We start from the raw sequence: 16,449 nt of genomic DNA, 5'->3' as shown, positions 1-16,449 counted from the left end.
AAATGTCAATAAATTAATAATCTCGATTAAATAATAAATTCTTCCTATCCCGACTTGGGACAATGTACCAAAATAATAATTTCGCTACATGGATAAGATAATAATTTTTTTTCGAATCCTTTAGGGCCCAACGAATATACAAATTGATAATTGATCAAATATTAAAAAAAATTAATAATAAGCAACATATAAAATTCATATTATGAAGGATTATTTTTCTTGATAACTTACATCTCATTTTTATATTTGCACAATGCCTTCCTCATTTCATCGGTCAATGTAGATTTTTTTTACTCCTTTCAAATGAGAAGGCGTGATTCTAATGATTTGAGTCTAAAATTAAAATAATGGATTATGTATTTATCGAGTTTGTGTTGTATGTTCTATGTACTATGTACAATGTACTACATTAATTTACTAATATCATCTGTAAATACATGATTTTTAAAATATATTCACATTAAGTTTTTGGCTTCTTTGTACATGTATTTATAACTCATTAATGAATCTTAGTGAAAAGAATAATTCATGTACAAGAAAACTCTTCATAAACTAATAAATTTTAATTTATCGATAAATACATAACCTCACTAAAATGGTATTTTTCTCGGTCCCAACAATAATATTTTTCCCGATCCCAATAATATTACTTTATACAGGTTTTACTGAATATGTATACATGTGATAGAAAATTATGAAAATTGAGTATAGATTAGCTCAATACTAAATCTAAATTCAAAATGTAGAGTAGAATGAATCTAAAAATTTTTATTATTAATTTTTAGGAGTTCAAAAATTGTTCGTCCAAAAAAGTCATATAAAAAGTCATTTGTTTGGATATCAAATACCCAATAAACTATGAATGGATAGTTTACTACAACTAAACATTTTGATTATTAGTTGTTTATTTTAATGTGTTCAAAATTAATTTGGCAAAAATTTTCTATGCAATATTGATATGTACCAAACTAACATTAACAAAACGCAATATGAGCCATAAGTAAATTTAAAACATAAACAAAATAAAATAAAAATTCGTGACAAATGCCTCTTAAGGATTTTTAAATATCGTTGATGTGATTGAAAGATTTGAGATTAAAGTGGAAAATAGTACTCAAAATTGATTTAGAGATTTTAAAAGTCAATTGACAAGAATAAATTAAGAAACCTTAATACAATTAAAATGCACACGTCAACACTAACGTTAAAAAATAAACACATAATTTTTTCATTAAAAAATAAATTAGATTGTATATTAATATTTTATAGAAATATTTTTTTAAACATACTTTCAGTAATTTAATTTCATGCTTTAAATTTTTGCTCCACAATAAATAACTAAAAGTATTGTTTACGTTTGTTGTAAACTATTTGAACAACATTTTAATTTTCCGTTTAATAAATCTAAGGGTATATTAAGTATTTAGATGGATTTATTAAGTAAAACTTAAACTTTCAATTTCAAATTTTAAAGCTGAGTTTATATAGTAAATAGATTTAAAAGCTGTATTTTTTATTTAATTATTTTTATTTTATATTATTATCGAATAAGATATAATAATGGTGTTAATGTAACTATATTTTAATTTATTTATTTATTAGTAAGTATAATTTCATATTTACAAGTTTATTTTTTATTAAATAAATATTTTTCATTTTTTGTGGATTCACGGATTTTTATGGATTTATGGAAGTAAATCTATATCCAACCCACCAACTGCAGATTTTTAAATTTTTAAATTTCCAATCCAATCCACTAATTCACAGATCGGATTTTTACAGTTCATAATTCTATATATCAGACGGATTGAGCGAATTAGATTGAATTTTGAACACCCCTACTAAAATATACGTATTTAGATTCAATGTTGAGCTGACATTTTTATTAATTTTACCATTGATAGTTAATAAATAAAAATATAAAACTAATTAAATATTAACCGTATATTGCTACAATAAAATCTTAATAAATAAATGTCAATAAATTAATAATCTCGATTAAATAATAAATTCTTCCTATCCCGACTTGGGACAATGTACCAAAATAATAATTTCGCTACATGGATAAGATAATAATTTTTTTTCGAATCCTTTAGGGCCCAACGAATATACAAATTGATAATTGATCAAATATTAAAAAAATTAATAATAAGCAACATATAAAATTCATATTATGAAGGATTATTTTTCTTGATAACTTACATCTCATTTTTATATTTGCACAATGCCTTCCTCATTTCATCGGTCAATGTAGATTTTTTTTACTCCTTTCAAATGAGAAGGCGTGATTCTAATGATTTGAGTCTAAAATTAAAATAATGGATTATGTATTTATCGAGTTTGTGTTGTATGTTCTATGTACTATGTACAATGTACTACATTAATTTACTAATATCATCTGTAAATACATGATTTTTAAAATATATTCACATTAAGTTTTTGGCTTCTTTGTACATGTATTTATAACTCATTAATGAATCTTAGTGAAAAGAATAATTCATGTACAAGAAAACTCTTCATAAACTAATAAATTTTAATTTATCGATAAATACATAACCTCACTAAAATGGTATTTTTCTCGGTCCCAACAATAATATTTTTCCCGATCCCAATAATATTACTTTATACAGGTTTTACTGAATATGTATACATGTGATAGAAAATTATGAAAATTGAGTATAGATTAGCTCAATACTAAATCTAAATTCAAAATGTAGAGTAGAATGAATCTAAAAATTTTTATTATTAATTTTTAGGAGTTCAAAAATTGTTCGTCCAAAAAAGTCATATAAAAAGTCATTTGTTTGGATATCAAATACCCAATAAACTATGAATGGATAGTTTACTACAACTAAACATTTTGATTATTAGTTGTTTATTTTAATGTGTTCAAAATTAATTTGGCAAAAATTTTCTATGCAATATTGATATGTACCAAACTAACATTAACAAAACGCAATATGAGCCATAAGTAAATTTAAAACATAAACAAAATAAAATAAAAATTCGTGACAAATGCCTCTTAAGGATTTTTAAATATCGTTGATGTGATTGAAAGATTTGAGATTAAAGTGGAAAATAGTACTCAAAATTGATTTAGAGATTTTAAAAGTCAATTGACAAGAATAAATTAAGAAACCTTAATACAATTAAAATGCACACGTCAACACTAACGTTAAAAAATAAACACATAATTTTTTCATTAAAAAATAAATTAGATTGTATATTAATATTTTATAGAAATATTTTTTTAAACATACTTTCAGTAATTTAATTTCATGCTTTAAATTTTTGCTCCACAATAAATAACTAAAAGTATTGTTTACGTTTGTTGTAAACTATTTGAACAACATTTTAATTTTCCGTTTAATAAATCTAAGGGTATATTAAGTATTTAGATGGATTTATTAAGTAAAACTTAAACTTTCAATTTCAAATTTTAAAGCTGAGTTTATATAGTAAATAGATTTAATAAATAGTTTGACAGTTTTAAATTACCTGGTTTAAATGACCTTACTCTTCTGCCAGTTATCTAGGGTAGAATTAGATGTATTTATTGTACCTTTAAAGGTGTAATTTTTTTTTTAAACTTCGAAAGGTGTAATTTAGATAAGTTGTTATTATTTTAAAATTTTAGTAGTCATTTAACATAACTATCTTTGACGTAATGGATCAAATTTCTTATTTCGAGGTAAGAGGGTTTAAGAAGGTTTAGACCTAGAAATTTTCAAAATATAATGTACAAAAATGCTTGAGTCGTGCGACTTTTACCCGGTAAAAAAAAAGTAATTCAAACCAGATAAAGATCTTCATTTGATCTGAATTCTCATGAGTTTTTAATAATTTTGTGTTATGTGTATTTAAGTGATAGTGTATGGGTATAATTTAACTTCTTCATTTTCTTTATTTATTAACTACCAATCACCCATTTATATTTTTTCACAAGAAGAGATCAGATAATGAGAGAATCATAATCCATTCAAACGTAGGTACAGAAATAAAATAGTATCTCGATAAATTGATTACTAGTGTTGGCAAGTAATTATTGACGGTTGAGGTCATGGCTCAATTGTCGTCGGAAGATGGCTTCGATGGATTATTCCTTTTTTTGCTACTTTATATATTATACACCTTATGAGCAGAATTTGACCTCTAAATCTCATGTATATATTATATATTATACACCATATGGCTTCGATGGATTATTAATAAAATTAATTACCATTACAATTGCTATTAGTTTGATATGATTCAACTTAAATTTTCAAGGTCTGAATTGAGATTAACAAATCTCATCCATTAAACACTAAATTTTATCCCTGTTATCACTTGTAACTCAAATCACCGCTAATACTAAGCATGCTTTTCCGCCAGTTGGGCTCCAAGAGAAATCAATAACTAATAGACTTTTTTTTTTCTTTTTTTTTCAATTGATACCGATAGCAAATTGTAATACATTTATGTGATGCTCACTAACGGCAAAGACTCAGAACACTTGAAGCATTTGAATTAACGGTTACAAGACTCGAATCGCAAATGCCCTAAATGGCTAAATCATGTCGAAGTTTCTTCGAGAAGCCGTTAATACTATTCGTTTCTACATTAAACGTATTTCGATCGAATTATTTAAGTGAGATATTTTCTTCATTTATATGCTGCAAGAATCTCTCATTACTCGGGATGAGATTTCACGGAGGACAATATATGCAAACTTAGTATTATTAACCGAGTCTCTCATCATAATAATACACCATCCCAGTGCATAATATGAGATAAAAGAGCTAAATTTTTCTCATGCGTCGTATTAAAACTGAAGAAAAACAACCGAATCAATCAGCCATGGGCGTTGCAGCAACATCCGGAGGCCTGAGGCTATGCTAAACGTAGGCTAAACAATGATAATACTCATGTACATAAGTTTTGTGATATCTTGGTTGGTAGTTCTTCCTAGGCAGCTATCTCTTTCTTCACCAAATTGTCTTCAGTAGAAATGTCCGGTATCTTGGTTGGTAGTTCTTCCTCTTTCTTGTCTTCATTGACAATCTGGGTTAGTAGTTCTTCCTCTTTCTTGTCTTCAATGACATCTTTATGGTTCATAAAGCTTGGCTGATTTGTTGAAGACAGGAGCCTCGCCCACATCCTATCGGTAATCACAACATGGTGCTGTTTCTCAATTATTCGCTGCATAGTGCATTCCAACAATTCAGCTATCAATCAAAGGAAGAGAAGAATGTTTGCTTATAAATATAAGGAAGGTTAAAGGACAGAAAAGGTGCAAGAGGAATAGGAGATGAAGCAAGGGACAGATCATACTTTGAAATTTAAGTCCTAATTCTTCTGAAAAAGCAACAGATATGTATTATGTAGAGTGTGAACTCACATAGAAGGGTATGTAAGTTTGTCTGCCATTGACAAGACCGGATGTATAACCAGTGTACCCAGCCATTGCTCCATGTACACAACTTTGAGCAAGAAGCGTGCAGTACACATTATCGGATGCATTGCTTGGAACAGCACGGATCATGTATGTAGGATCTGCCAGAAAATATGCAATGCATAAACACACTAGAAAATAAGCTTCCATGAGTTAAATGTGTTGTGAACACAGAGTAAGTATAAAGTAGCAACCTATATATTTAAGGTTGATGGGCATCTTCTTTTCTTTTGCAAAATGATCCTGCAAAACAGAACGGGACCTATAAAATTATCTGAAAACATTTCAATTGCATAAATTAAAATAAATTGACAAATAATAAGGAAGATTTAACATTGTCCGCTTGAAAGCTGGAGTCTTTTGACAGTAGTATGAATTAGCCCTCGGGAAAGAAACTCAAAAGTTAGGCGAAATCTAAAATCAAGTTCTTAAATACCACCCAGCCATTTGGTTGGGTGGTACTAACAGTTGAGGGAAGTGGTTCGAGTCCCAAATTTGGGACTCACCCTCCTAATTATATAGTGAAGTAGTTTGTTGCCCTGTAATGGGAGTAGATATCTCTCCATCCTGGATTTAGAAGTCTGGGTTGTACTATAACAAAAATTATTCACTTGGTCGTAGTAGATCTCTAATTCTAAAATCATGTTCTTAAGTATGCAAAAATATGAGAAAGAATCAGAATGCTGATGATAGGGAACTCATTTTTCGTTGATATTGACAAAAAAGGCAGAGCGAAATATAGGGAAACTAGAGAATTAGAGAAATTACCTTGATCTTCTGTGATAACCACAGCCCAACATCTTGGAGGAGCTTGTTTCCTGAAGCATCCTGCTGGGTTGCTGACCGAATGCTCTCAGCAAGCAAGTCCTGTCCAGCACCTTCAGCTATCACAATAACCATGTGCCCATTTTCTTTCAGTCGCGTCTCAATATATTCAAAAAGTCCACCATGCCCTTCGAGATAAAAGGGCGACTCCGGGATTAAACAACAGTCCACATCTCGGCTAGCAAGAGTAGCATACATTGCAATAAACCCTGCACAATTTATCAAGTTTAGATTTCATGAATGAGAAATTATCAAATTTTGCTTTCAATAAAGGAAAGAACTACATAAAATTAACTCAAAATGAAAAGGTAGCAGAGAAACTCTGTCGACAAGACAACCAGGAATTTAAAAAGCCAGCAAAAACATGAAACTAAACATTATACATATATGAAGTTCAGTGGGAAAACCTTTTCTTAAAGATATTACAGCTTGAAATCCTCTTAAATTATGGGAGACTTAAAATTAGTTGAAAGAAGTTTTATCACTATATTCACAAAAGATACCAACATACGAGCCAAAATATTGAGGCATTTGCTTATTTGAACTTAAAGAAAAAAAATAAAAATAAAAGCAGAAGTGCAACACCAGTCCCGGTAAGATATTAACTAAAACACTGATTAAAAAGGAAAGGAAACATAACAGAACAATCACGACAGTTATATAAACCATCTTTGTTATCTACCCATGTAACGTTGATGTAAGAACTAGTTGGACGTGTCATGCCGACTTTTTAAACTGCTGAAAGGCAGAGGAGAATGCAGTAAGAAGAAAATGTTATCCATAGCTAATTTAGTAAATGGATGTAGCAGCCTTTAATTTCTTAAAGAGATAAAGTTAAATGTTCTCCATTAGGTATGAGGAGACCTCAATGCAACTGAATGCATGCACGCACATGCTACTGAAGATGTCTTCAATAAGAAACAGGAGCTTACCACTATAGCGGCCCATCAGCTTCACAAGTCCAATACAATTCTCACTACTTTCGGCTTCAACATGCGCTGCATTAATGGCACGTTGAGCCTCTTCAACAGCAGTGTCAAAGCCAAAGGACCTGTCAATGACCTGTCATGCAATAAACAAAGTTGAGAATGTAAACAGATTTGAGGTATGAGGTGTCCTGTGCAGGCAACAGTTAAGCTGTTGACAAGTCAAGAGAGGTACCGGAATGTCATTATCAATGGTTTTGGGGATCCCAGCAACCACAACTTTGAGACCACGTCTTCTAACTTCCTGCAGACATATAAAGAAAAATATTTTCCAACATCAATAAGATGTAGTCAGTTCAAATTACTTCCAAGCATGAAATTAATACTTTCTTCAGACCAAATGAAAGGAAGGAAAATATCATATCTACCAAGGTCCTATAGAAAACCAGCAAGGAACAAATTTAATTTATTTCACCAACTACTAATATTCTACGAAATGGAATTTACCTCATATATAACAGATGCTCCCTTCTGAGTTCCATCTCCTCCAATTATGTAAACCTGAGTTGTCATATAACAGAAAATCAAAATCCTTGGCTCACATAGGTCTCTCTATAACCGAGGGAAAGCATATGTGACTCTTCACTTGTAAAAAGTTTCAAGATGAATAATAAATTCCACAAACCTGATTGATCCCACGGTCTTGGATGCTGTCAACAATCTTTGAGGTATCATGGCCACCTCGTGAAGTACCAAGGACGGTTCCACCACGTTTATGGATGTCATTCACACCCTTAGGTGTTAGAGCAATTGTATTTTTAGCATAAAAGCCCCTGTATCCTCCCTACATCAATCAATCACCTGATCAGTTGAGGAGAACCAAATGATGCATATCAAAAACCACTTTAATTAGCAAATATTCAATAATGGAGTGAAAGGTGTAACTTTCTCTTTAATTTACAACCCATTTATTCAACATAGTTGACTTTTCCTTGACAACTCATGGAGGATGAAAACAAACACAAAAAACTTTAGAATTTCCATATGATAAAAAGCTTTTGCTCGCGTTCTAAACCAGGATAAAGTTTCTGGGCCAGCGTTTGTGCAACAGTTAGGCATAATTTCCTTGTGCAAGTTAAATTGTAAATACTTGTACATGTTTTGCGCATGTATTTTGTTAACAACAAGCACAGCAGAGTATAATCATTACAAATAGTCCTGAAATCACACTTAGAAAAGGGGATGACACTGGTGCTAGATACACTGCATAACAACAATTTCAAGGAGGAAACCTTTAACCCTATAATGCCCAAGAAGGTCTGTGAAATAGTGGTGGAAAATGAACTTCATGAAGTATTGAAGAAAAGGGTTGGAAGAGTTACTTACATCAATTCCCAGCACTCTCTTCACTCCATACATGTAGTAAAGACTGTAAACTATCTCTCTAATCACCGTGTTGAGTCCAGGGCATAAGCCACCACATGTCACGATACAAGCATAAACTTCATCTGACTCAAAATACACCTGAGAAACATCAATCACCCAAAGAATATGTAAATTATAAGCAGGTACCATTCCAATCTGGTACATTGGGTATATAAACACATACCTTTTGACGAGGTCCAGCTCTTCGGAAGTGAGTCCCTCTTGGACTATCCTTATGAACAACAACCTACAGTTGAAAAAAAGCAACAATCTCATATAAGTAAGCAGTTTGTGTTAATTAATCTCATGTCATGTCTCAGAGCATGTATATCCTTACTGGCCCAGTCTACCTCACAGAAATACAGACACATAAGCATTAACTAGCTCCGTTACGCATGATTGGGCACTTACATACTGGGGAGAGATCATGTAACAGCCCGGGCCAACAACCAAGTTGATATTGTTCGCTTTGGGCACACAGCCCATCACAGTTTCGTTATTTTGGCTTTGCAACCCAAACGCATTTACTTAGATAGGAGAGCCCTCAACTTATTAACCAGTCCTAGAACTCACTCACTAGCGATGCAGGATATTTCAGATCAACAGCTAAAAGATTCTCGGGTCAGCCTCTCTAAACCAAAGAATCATGGTAACATTAAATAACGAAGAGGCAGACCACTTCCAACTCCTCAATAGTGAAGCAATGTAGTTAGTAAAGTTAACTAAGACAAAAGTCGTTAACCTAAAATTTGAAGTACAAGAAAGAAAACAAAGTCAGAAGTTGAAGCTCACCTTTTGTGGTACCGTGTCATCCACATGAACAAAATATTGCCTGAAAAAACAAAAGAAAAAAGAAAAAAAAAAAAAGAGATGACCCCAATGAATGATATGATAACCAAAAGCAGACATAACAGAAATCTGATTAACAGCAACAATAGAGACAAACAAAGCTAAATCAAAACTCACTTAACAACAGAATATGCAGGATTGTCTTGCAGCGGATTCGGATATGTCTGCAAAATCAAAAATTAATAAACAAATTAAAAGGGCGGCAATATTAAAATAACAGATCAACAGGTCAACAAGTCAAGCAATTAGAGAGTCTATAAAATATATTAACAAAAAGTTTTTCTTAAAAAAAAAAAAAGGAGGAAGTGAAAAAGCAAGTTACAGGAAGATCGGGGATATAATCAGACAAATGAGGAACATCTTCAAGAACATAACCAGCAGGACCAGTCACAATCTTTCGCTGTGAGTTTCCATTGTTGGATGCCGCCGCCATCGAAATAGCTTTTGTCGGAGATCGAAAATCGGAACACGAACTCGAACTAAAACTGACCGAAGATGACAACTGCTTCGAGTTCTGGGAAGGCTTTTGCAGGAAACGCGATTTCAAAGAAGAAGTTGAAGTTGAGGGTGATGGTGAGGGTGATGATAGAGCTACTGAGTCCATTCAAAAGAAAACGAACAATAGGAATCCATATTTATAGGAAACAAGCAAGAACCAGAGTGTTTTTGACCAAAGTAAAAGAAAAAATTAAAAAAATTAGAAACAGCTACGTAAATGTTTAGTTGGTTTTGAAAGGCTGTTTTGTGCGAAAAGTGTACGCAAGAAACGAAACGGGTGGCTTATGCCTTGTTTTAACAGTTTTTTGTTAGTGGTTTTCAGACCGCACAAATAAAAAAAAATGGTATTATTGAGAAAAAAAATAATAATAATAATTAATTAATGAAGAGAAAAAGGAAAAATTATAGCGTTGACACTTGACACAGAGAGAGTGGCGAAAAAGAAAAAGAAAAAGAAGACGAAGCGTGAGAAAGAACAGCACAGGTCCTACAGGATGTGTTTCTTTGGGGGACTTATATGTAATTTCAAGATTCCGTTTAATTTTCATTTTTTGTTTACGGCGACTTACTTGTTACAGTGGCTGTCTTGGGGGCTACGTAAATTATTTGCTAAAAATAATTAGTTTTTGGTTTGTATTATTATTATTATTATTATTATTATTTTGTTTAATTTGAGTTTTGTTAACATTTTTACGTTGGATTCTGTTTCTGTCGGACAGTAAAAAAGTATGCGGTTTTCACAATAATAATATACTTTTAATATTTTAAAAAAGAATTTATATATATATATATTAAAGATATCATTATTTTACTATCAAATATTTTTTGACAATTACTTTTATTCGCTTAATATTTTAATTTTTATCATTTTATCACTAAATCATTAACAATTTATTATCAGTGATTTTTTGTTTTCAGACCATATAAATAAAATATTAATATTATTGAGAAAAGTAAATAATAAAAACAATAACTAATAAAGAAGAAGAAGCAGAAAATTATAGCGTTGACACTTGGCACAGTGAGAGTGGTGAAAAAGAAAAAGAAAAGAATAGTGTTTAGCGTGAGAAAAAAAAAAAAGGATTTTTTTTTGGGTGATTTATATATAATTTCCAGATTTTTATTTGTTTCAGTGGCTGGCTGTCTTCAGGGCTACGTAAATTCTTTCTATATAAACAAGTAAAAAATAAATAGTTTTTGGTTTATATATATATTTTTTGTTTAATTCGAGTATTTTCGGTTACATTTTTATGTTAGATTCTATTTCTCGCGGACAGTAAAAAGGCACGTCTTCAGGGTTTTCACAAAAATAAAAGAACTTATAAATGATTTTTTTTTTTTTTTATAAAGAATATGAGAGAAATTTTCTGTGGGACACCGGTCTATGATGACTTACTATCGGTCTATTCATGTGCAAATATTCCAATATGACTTATATATTAAACTTTTGATGAATAAAAAGAGTATTTTACAATTGAATTTAAAATACTATCAGATAAAATATCAAGGGAGCTTCTAAGTTGCAATAATTGTAACATACATCTCTCATGTGAACCACACAAAATTGTAGGATCCACAATTTATGTGGTTCACATAAAAAATGTATGTTATAATTATTGTAACTTAGCATTTATCAAATATCAATTATACCCCTACTAATTATACTGCCAACCATTTAGATGGTTTATTGTGAATGCGGAGAAAATAGTCTTTTTATCAAGGGTATTATTGCTACTTTATAGGTTAATACACGTGTAAGAGTTGGAATGTAAAGAGTTTGTAATTCCTCAATAATAAAATGTTAAGAGTATAATACTTATTGTATCAGTCTAAGATAAAAAAATAAAAATAAAATAAAATAGTTTTTATCTATCTCGACTTGCGCCAACATAGTAAATTAATAATACGATAAATTTATAAGATAATAAATTCTTATATGATTTTTATTTTCTTATGGAACCCACTTATTATAGAAATTAATAATTACCTAATTTGAAATTAAATACATATGATAGTTCCTAGTGGGATTTGCAAAATATATTCTTTATTGTTGTGCTTGTGATTGATTTCAACTTGGATCTTATCTCTAACTTTTTTTGTAATATGAAATTATAATTAGTACTGCCATTTTGTAACAAAAAAAACTATCAAATATCAATATCACTTTGAGTGTTCCTTTGCACAATACGGGCTTCATACGTCATCTTTAATTTAAAAAAATCTAAAATGATCTTATTTTACTACCTATGTAAAGCAACTACTTATAATTCAAATAAAACATAATAAATACCAAATTAAGATAAATTAATAATATAAGTGTGATTATATTTTTCAAAATAAAGAATATCTTCATAGATTAATAATTTATTAATTTATCGAATATTAATAATTCCAAGCAGTTAATTTATCAAAGATTTTATTGCATCAAATACATTTTTAGAAGTGTAGATCATGTACACACGTCATAATATGCGGCATAAATTCTTAAATTCGAAATAGGCCCAATTTAGTAATTTACTGTTAATTTGCTCATTTATATGATGCATGAAATGCAAAGGGAAGATGTAATAAAATTAACATATGCGACAACAGTTCGTCGAAAATCATCAACAAAATTTATATGGCTAGCAACCACACCCTCCCACCGACTGTTACTTTCAAGTAATTATTTAATCCTTGAATCATTTTTTCCCCCCCTTTTAAACTCTTTATTTCGCATGTGATGCAACTGTCCAAACGAGCCATAAACTGATTAATTCTACAGCAAGAGATCCAACGTGGATCCATACGTAGAGAAGCAGCAGCAGCATATTAAAGAATGGTCAATAAACTTCTGCTTCATTTAAAAATGATGCAATTTCACATTAAACAAAAGCTGCCACGTGACCTGCGCCTGACTGCGTGTGCGATACAAACAACTTGCTGTATTATTTTTTTTTTAATCCCCAAATAATGCAATCTAATTTTTTATTATGGCATGGCCCATCCAGTTAATGCGTTTTATTTTTATATTAATCAGACGAGCGGTCAACTTTTTTCTAGAGATTGACCGTCGGCGTGCGTGAATGACGGAGTCATTTTCCAGAGTGCCTTGTAAACAGCCGCAGCTCACAGAAACTCCATGACTTGGGACAACGAAAATAATAATTTTTTTTTTCTTTTTTCTTTTTTTCCTTCTAAAACAACAACAAACACGAGGTTCTTGGAAACTCGATTGCGGCCTCTCTAGAATTGCCTGGCATTCTCAATCTAGAAGCTGTGAAATAATAAAATCAACAACTCTGAAGCCTTTTATTTTGAATTTGAGTGGGTCAAATTATGACACTTGTCCTTCTATATGGATACAGCTAGCCATAAAGCCTTCAATTTTTTTTCCCCCCAATTTATATATCTTTTTGGAAAATTATTTTAGGGTGTTGCAGAACGTTCTACCAAGTAGCCAAATATACAAAACAACATGATAGCACATTTTCTATGTTCCATATGGTTGAAAATTAATTGTCTTTTCAGGTCTGTGATGGCTGAGACTAAGTCTATTATTGGATTGATTTCTTAACAGTTTTGCTTCTTCTGGATGGTAAAACTTGTCTTGCATTCTTAGACTTCTCAGGTCAAAATTTCATGAGGTAAAATGTCAATTTTTATTTTTTTTATTTTTTTGGGTCTGAATATCATTGCTCTTTCGTCTGGGGCATTATTCAAATGGAGATACAGGATCTTTCTCATATTGTATGCATATTACAAAGTATTATTATATGCACATTTTCTGTTGTGCACCACACACAAGTTTGGTACCCTAAATTTTCTCCTAATCAACAATCATTGTGGTATAAGCATGATAATTTTCCGTCTAATTTTGAGGCCAACTCATGGGCTATGAACCCATTAAAGCGATCATCATATGCTTTAATGCAAATGTCGATGACCTTCCTCGACATGTCATCTTCTAAATAAAATGGCTGTTTAACAAATTCTTCAAGAGGCATCCACTGATGATCAGGGGACAAAAAGTTAACGGGATTAGCTATGGAACTAGGAAGTAAATAAACAATGAGCTTACGGACAAAAGCAAAGAGCAAATCTTGATTACCTTTGCAGCTTGTATTTCTTTCTCATCGATTGTGATTTCAAAGGACAGTGGCTTCAGCATGCACACAAAGAGTAAATCTGACTTCTCGAAAGCCACGAGGTGAACGTGTCTACGCACACAATGAGTACAAGGTTAGAAAAACCAAACAAACTGGCTTATATTTTTGTTAAGTTAAAAACTCCACCTGAAAGCAACCATTTCCAGGAAAATTGTGTCAACCTGCAAAAGCAAGGACGGGTTAAAAGAATTGTAATTAGCAATTTCAGGAAATTGATAATTGTAATGTGCTTACACCAGTTTCTTCTTTCACTTCTCTTACAGCTCCAGAGAATAAATCTTCAGACTGAGATGAATCAAAACAAGCACATTTTTTTGTATAACTCTTTTGTGAATCAATCATTTCAGGAAACAGGACAAAAGAATTGACACTATAAAGTGAAAGGCATCATCACCTTATTGATGTAACCAGTAGGAATCTTCCACACTCCAGAGCAACTACGAGGGCATTCTTCTTTCACCACAAGGACCTAATTAAATGTTGTAAAATTTTTCAATATGAAAGGATAGGTTATAATGTGCGGCGAAGAGAAAAGGGAAAACAAGAAGTTAACTGAACCTCTCTTTTATCGTTCATCACGAATCCGCCTACGCCAATTTGATGTGAAGGGCTACCAGGAAGCATGCATGGCTCCACAGGGATCCAGTAAGTTAACATAACATATCCTGGTTCAGCATGGTGGTAGCTAAAACCTTCCTGAAAACAAAAGAAAGAGAGAAGTTGAAATATTACAATGCAATTAGTTTGTGACGTAATGAAAGATTGATGATTAGATATTCTCTCTGTTGTTGGACAAATTTAACACACCTGAATTGCAATTGGAACAAGATCAGCTTGCTTGGATAGTATCTTGAGCCACACTCCTTTCTTCCCCTGCATGTCATAGGAGTTCACACGTCAATTCTCAAGGCACTTCCGCAAAGGGTGAACTCTATGGGGTCTCATTTATATAAGTGGGCTGATGAAAGAGAATCCTACATTATACTAAAGCCTAGATTGATTTGCTATATAACAGCACTAAACAATCAATGCATGTATGAGATGATCTGATAATTTTAGAATCGCGTAAATCAATGTGTGTTTGTTCATGCTTCAAACCTTCAACTTCCAATTGGATAGAGACGCTCGAAGTGCTGATACAAAAGCATTTGCACTCGAGGGTAAGTTTTCCGGATTAATAATGACCCCATCATATTCATCATCAAATGCATCAAGAAATTCCGGGGCAAAAATTGGTGCCGTTATGTCCGGTGACAGAACGTTAATTTCTTTTTTCTTGATCACGGATCCACCCCCCAAAAGAGATGGCATCAATGAGGATTTCAGTTTTGCACTAGTGGATGTTGATGATCCCTTAGACGAGAAAGCTATAGAACACATCGAATAAGTTAGATAACTAAAACACAATAAAATGGTAAGTTGGATAACTAAGATACAATAAAATGGTCACATAGCTTTGAAATTACTCACCCTTTAACAGCATTGGGAAAGGGCGGGTTTTTGGCAGTGAAGTTGTAGGTTCCTTAGCAAAATTCTGGCAACGAAAACCTGATGAGCATCGCGAGCCATTCAAAAGTGCTGCTGCCATCATTTTTGTTGTTGCAGAACACCATGAGGCACCTCAGCTTGCATAGTTGAGTGTGTGTGTGTGTGTGTATAAAACCCGCAATCAGATGCATGGTCTGCAGAAAAAGGAGGTCAATATTGGAGGGAATAGCATCCTGCAGGACAAGTAGAAGCAAAAAGTTGAAGATCAAAGATTTAGCCATTTGGACAAATGCAATTGCATTACACATGGACATGGCGAACCCACTTAATTAATTACAACATCCAAATAGAAAAGTATAGTCAGTTTATTATATTCTTCTTTAAACCATAAACAAGCACAATGATGGCACCGTACAAGTGGAACTGCTATCCTATAATGGATGGGCATATTCTCTTCATTCTAGTACATCATTTTGTATAATTTTGTTCATGTTTAATTTAGGTAAGAGTAGATTTCACTCGACTGTTGTTAATGAGAGTAGATTTTGGAGCTAGTTTGTAAACCCCAAATTGAAATCTATAAGCAGATTTTAACCATTTCAGATGAAAAAAAAAAGTTGGTTTGAAAAAGGAATGTTGGACATTTTGCGACTCAATATTCGTTATCTGGCATCGTTTATGCTATAAATGCGACGGCAGAGAGGCTCAAGTTCCTGTCACACAAGGAATTGTTCTCATTCGGTTATTCCTTAAAAGGATAATTCCATTGCTTTGTTTTGTGAATCAAATACTATTCAAATTGGACGTTTCTATTTGCTTCGTGTGCATTGTTGGGCCACTCGCGCACTGACAGAAC

The 16,449-nt window shown here is 32.0% G+C and overlaps 1 protein-coding gene and 1 pseudogene across 1 annotated transcript; both read right to left on the bottom strand.

Annotated features, from left to right (window-relative positions):
- Positions 1-4,692: 4,692 nt before the first annotated feature.
- LOC18056149 (ATP-dependent 6-phosphofructokinase 3) lies at positions 4,693-10,386 on the bottom strand. Its single transcript, XM_006451291.2, has 13 exons — positions 9,782-10,386; positions 9,577-9,623; positions 9,403-9,442; positions 8,795-8,857; positions 8,572-8,709; positions 7,871-8,029; positions 7,693-7,746; positions 7,421-7,489; positions 7,192-7,321; positions 6,203-6,468; positions 5,629-5,677; positions 5,381-5,535; positions 4,693-5,181 (listed from the first exon to the last, which is right to left on the bottom strand). Exons 1-13 carry the CDS (start codon positions 10,061-10,063, stop codon positions 4,948-4,950), a joined length of 1,686 nt encoding a protein of 561 aa, XP_006451354.1. The 5' UTR covers positions 10,064-10,386; the 3' UTR covers positions 4,693-4,947.
- Positions 10,387-13,769: 3,383 nt separating this feature from the next.
- Positions 13,770-15,693, bottom strand: LOC18056148 (annotated as a pseudogene).
- Between the last annotated feature and the right edge of the window lie 756 nt (positions 15,694-16,449).

This window comes from Citrus clementina, unplaced genomic scaffold (assembly GCF_000493195.1).
Source record: "Citrus clementina cultivar Clemenules unplaced genomic scaffold, Citrus_clementina_v1.0 scaffold_1, whole genome shotgun sequence".
NCBI lineage: Eukaryota > Viridiplantae > Streptophyta > Magnoliopsida > Sapindales > Rutaceae > Citrus > Citrus x clementina.
The sequence above is the reverse complement of the archived record's forward strand: the minus strand, read 5'-3'. Positions and strand labels throughout refer to the sequence as shown.

What these genes read in the sequence shown, in the direction of transcription:
- LOC18056149 (XM_006451291.2), bottom strand. Translation starts at nt 10,063, where the DNA reads ATGGACTCAGTAGCTCTATCATCACCCTCACCATCACCCTCAACTTCA. An exon ending in AAGACCGTGGGATCAATCAG is followed by an intron (nt 7,747 to 7,870) that starts GTTTGTGGAATT and finishes ATGACAACTCAG; the next exon opens with GTTTACATAATTGGAGGAGA. An exon ending in GCTGATGGGCCGCTATAGTG is followed by an intron (nt 6,469 to 7,191) that starts GTAAGCTCCTGT and finishes TAAATTGTGCAG; the next exon opens with GGTTTATTGCAATGTATGCT.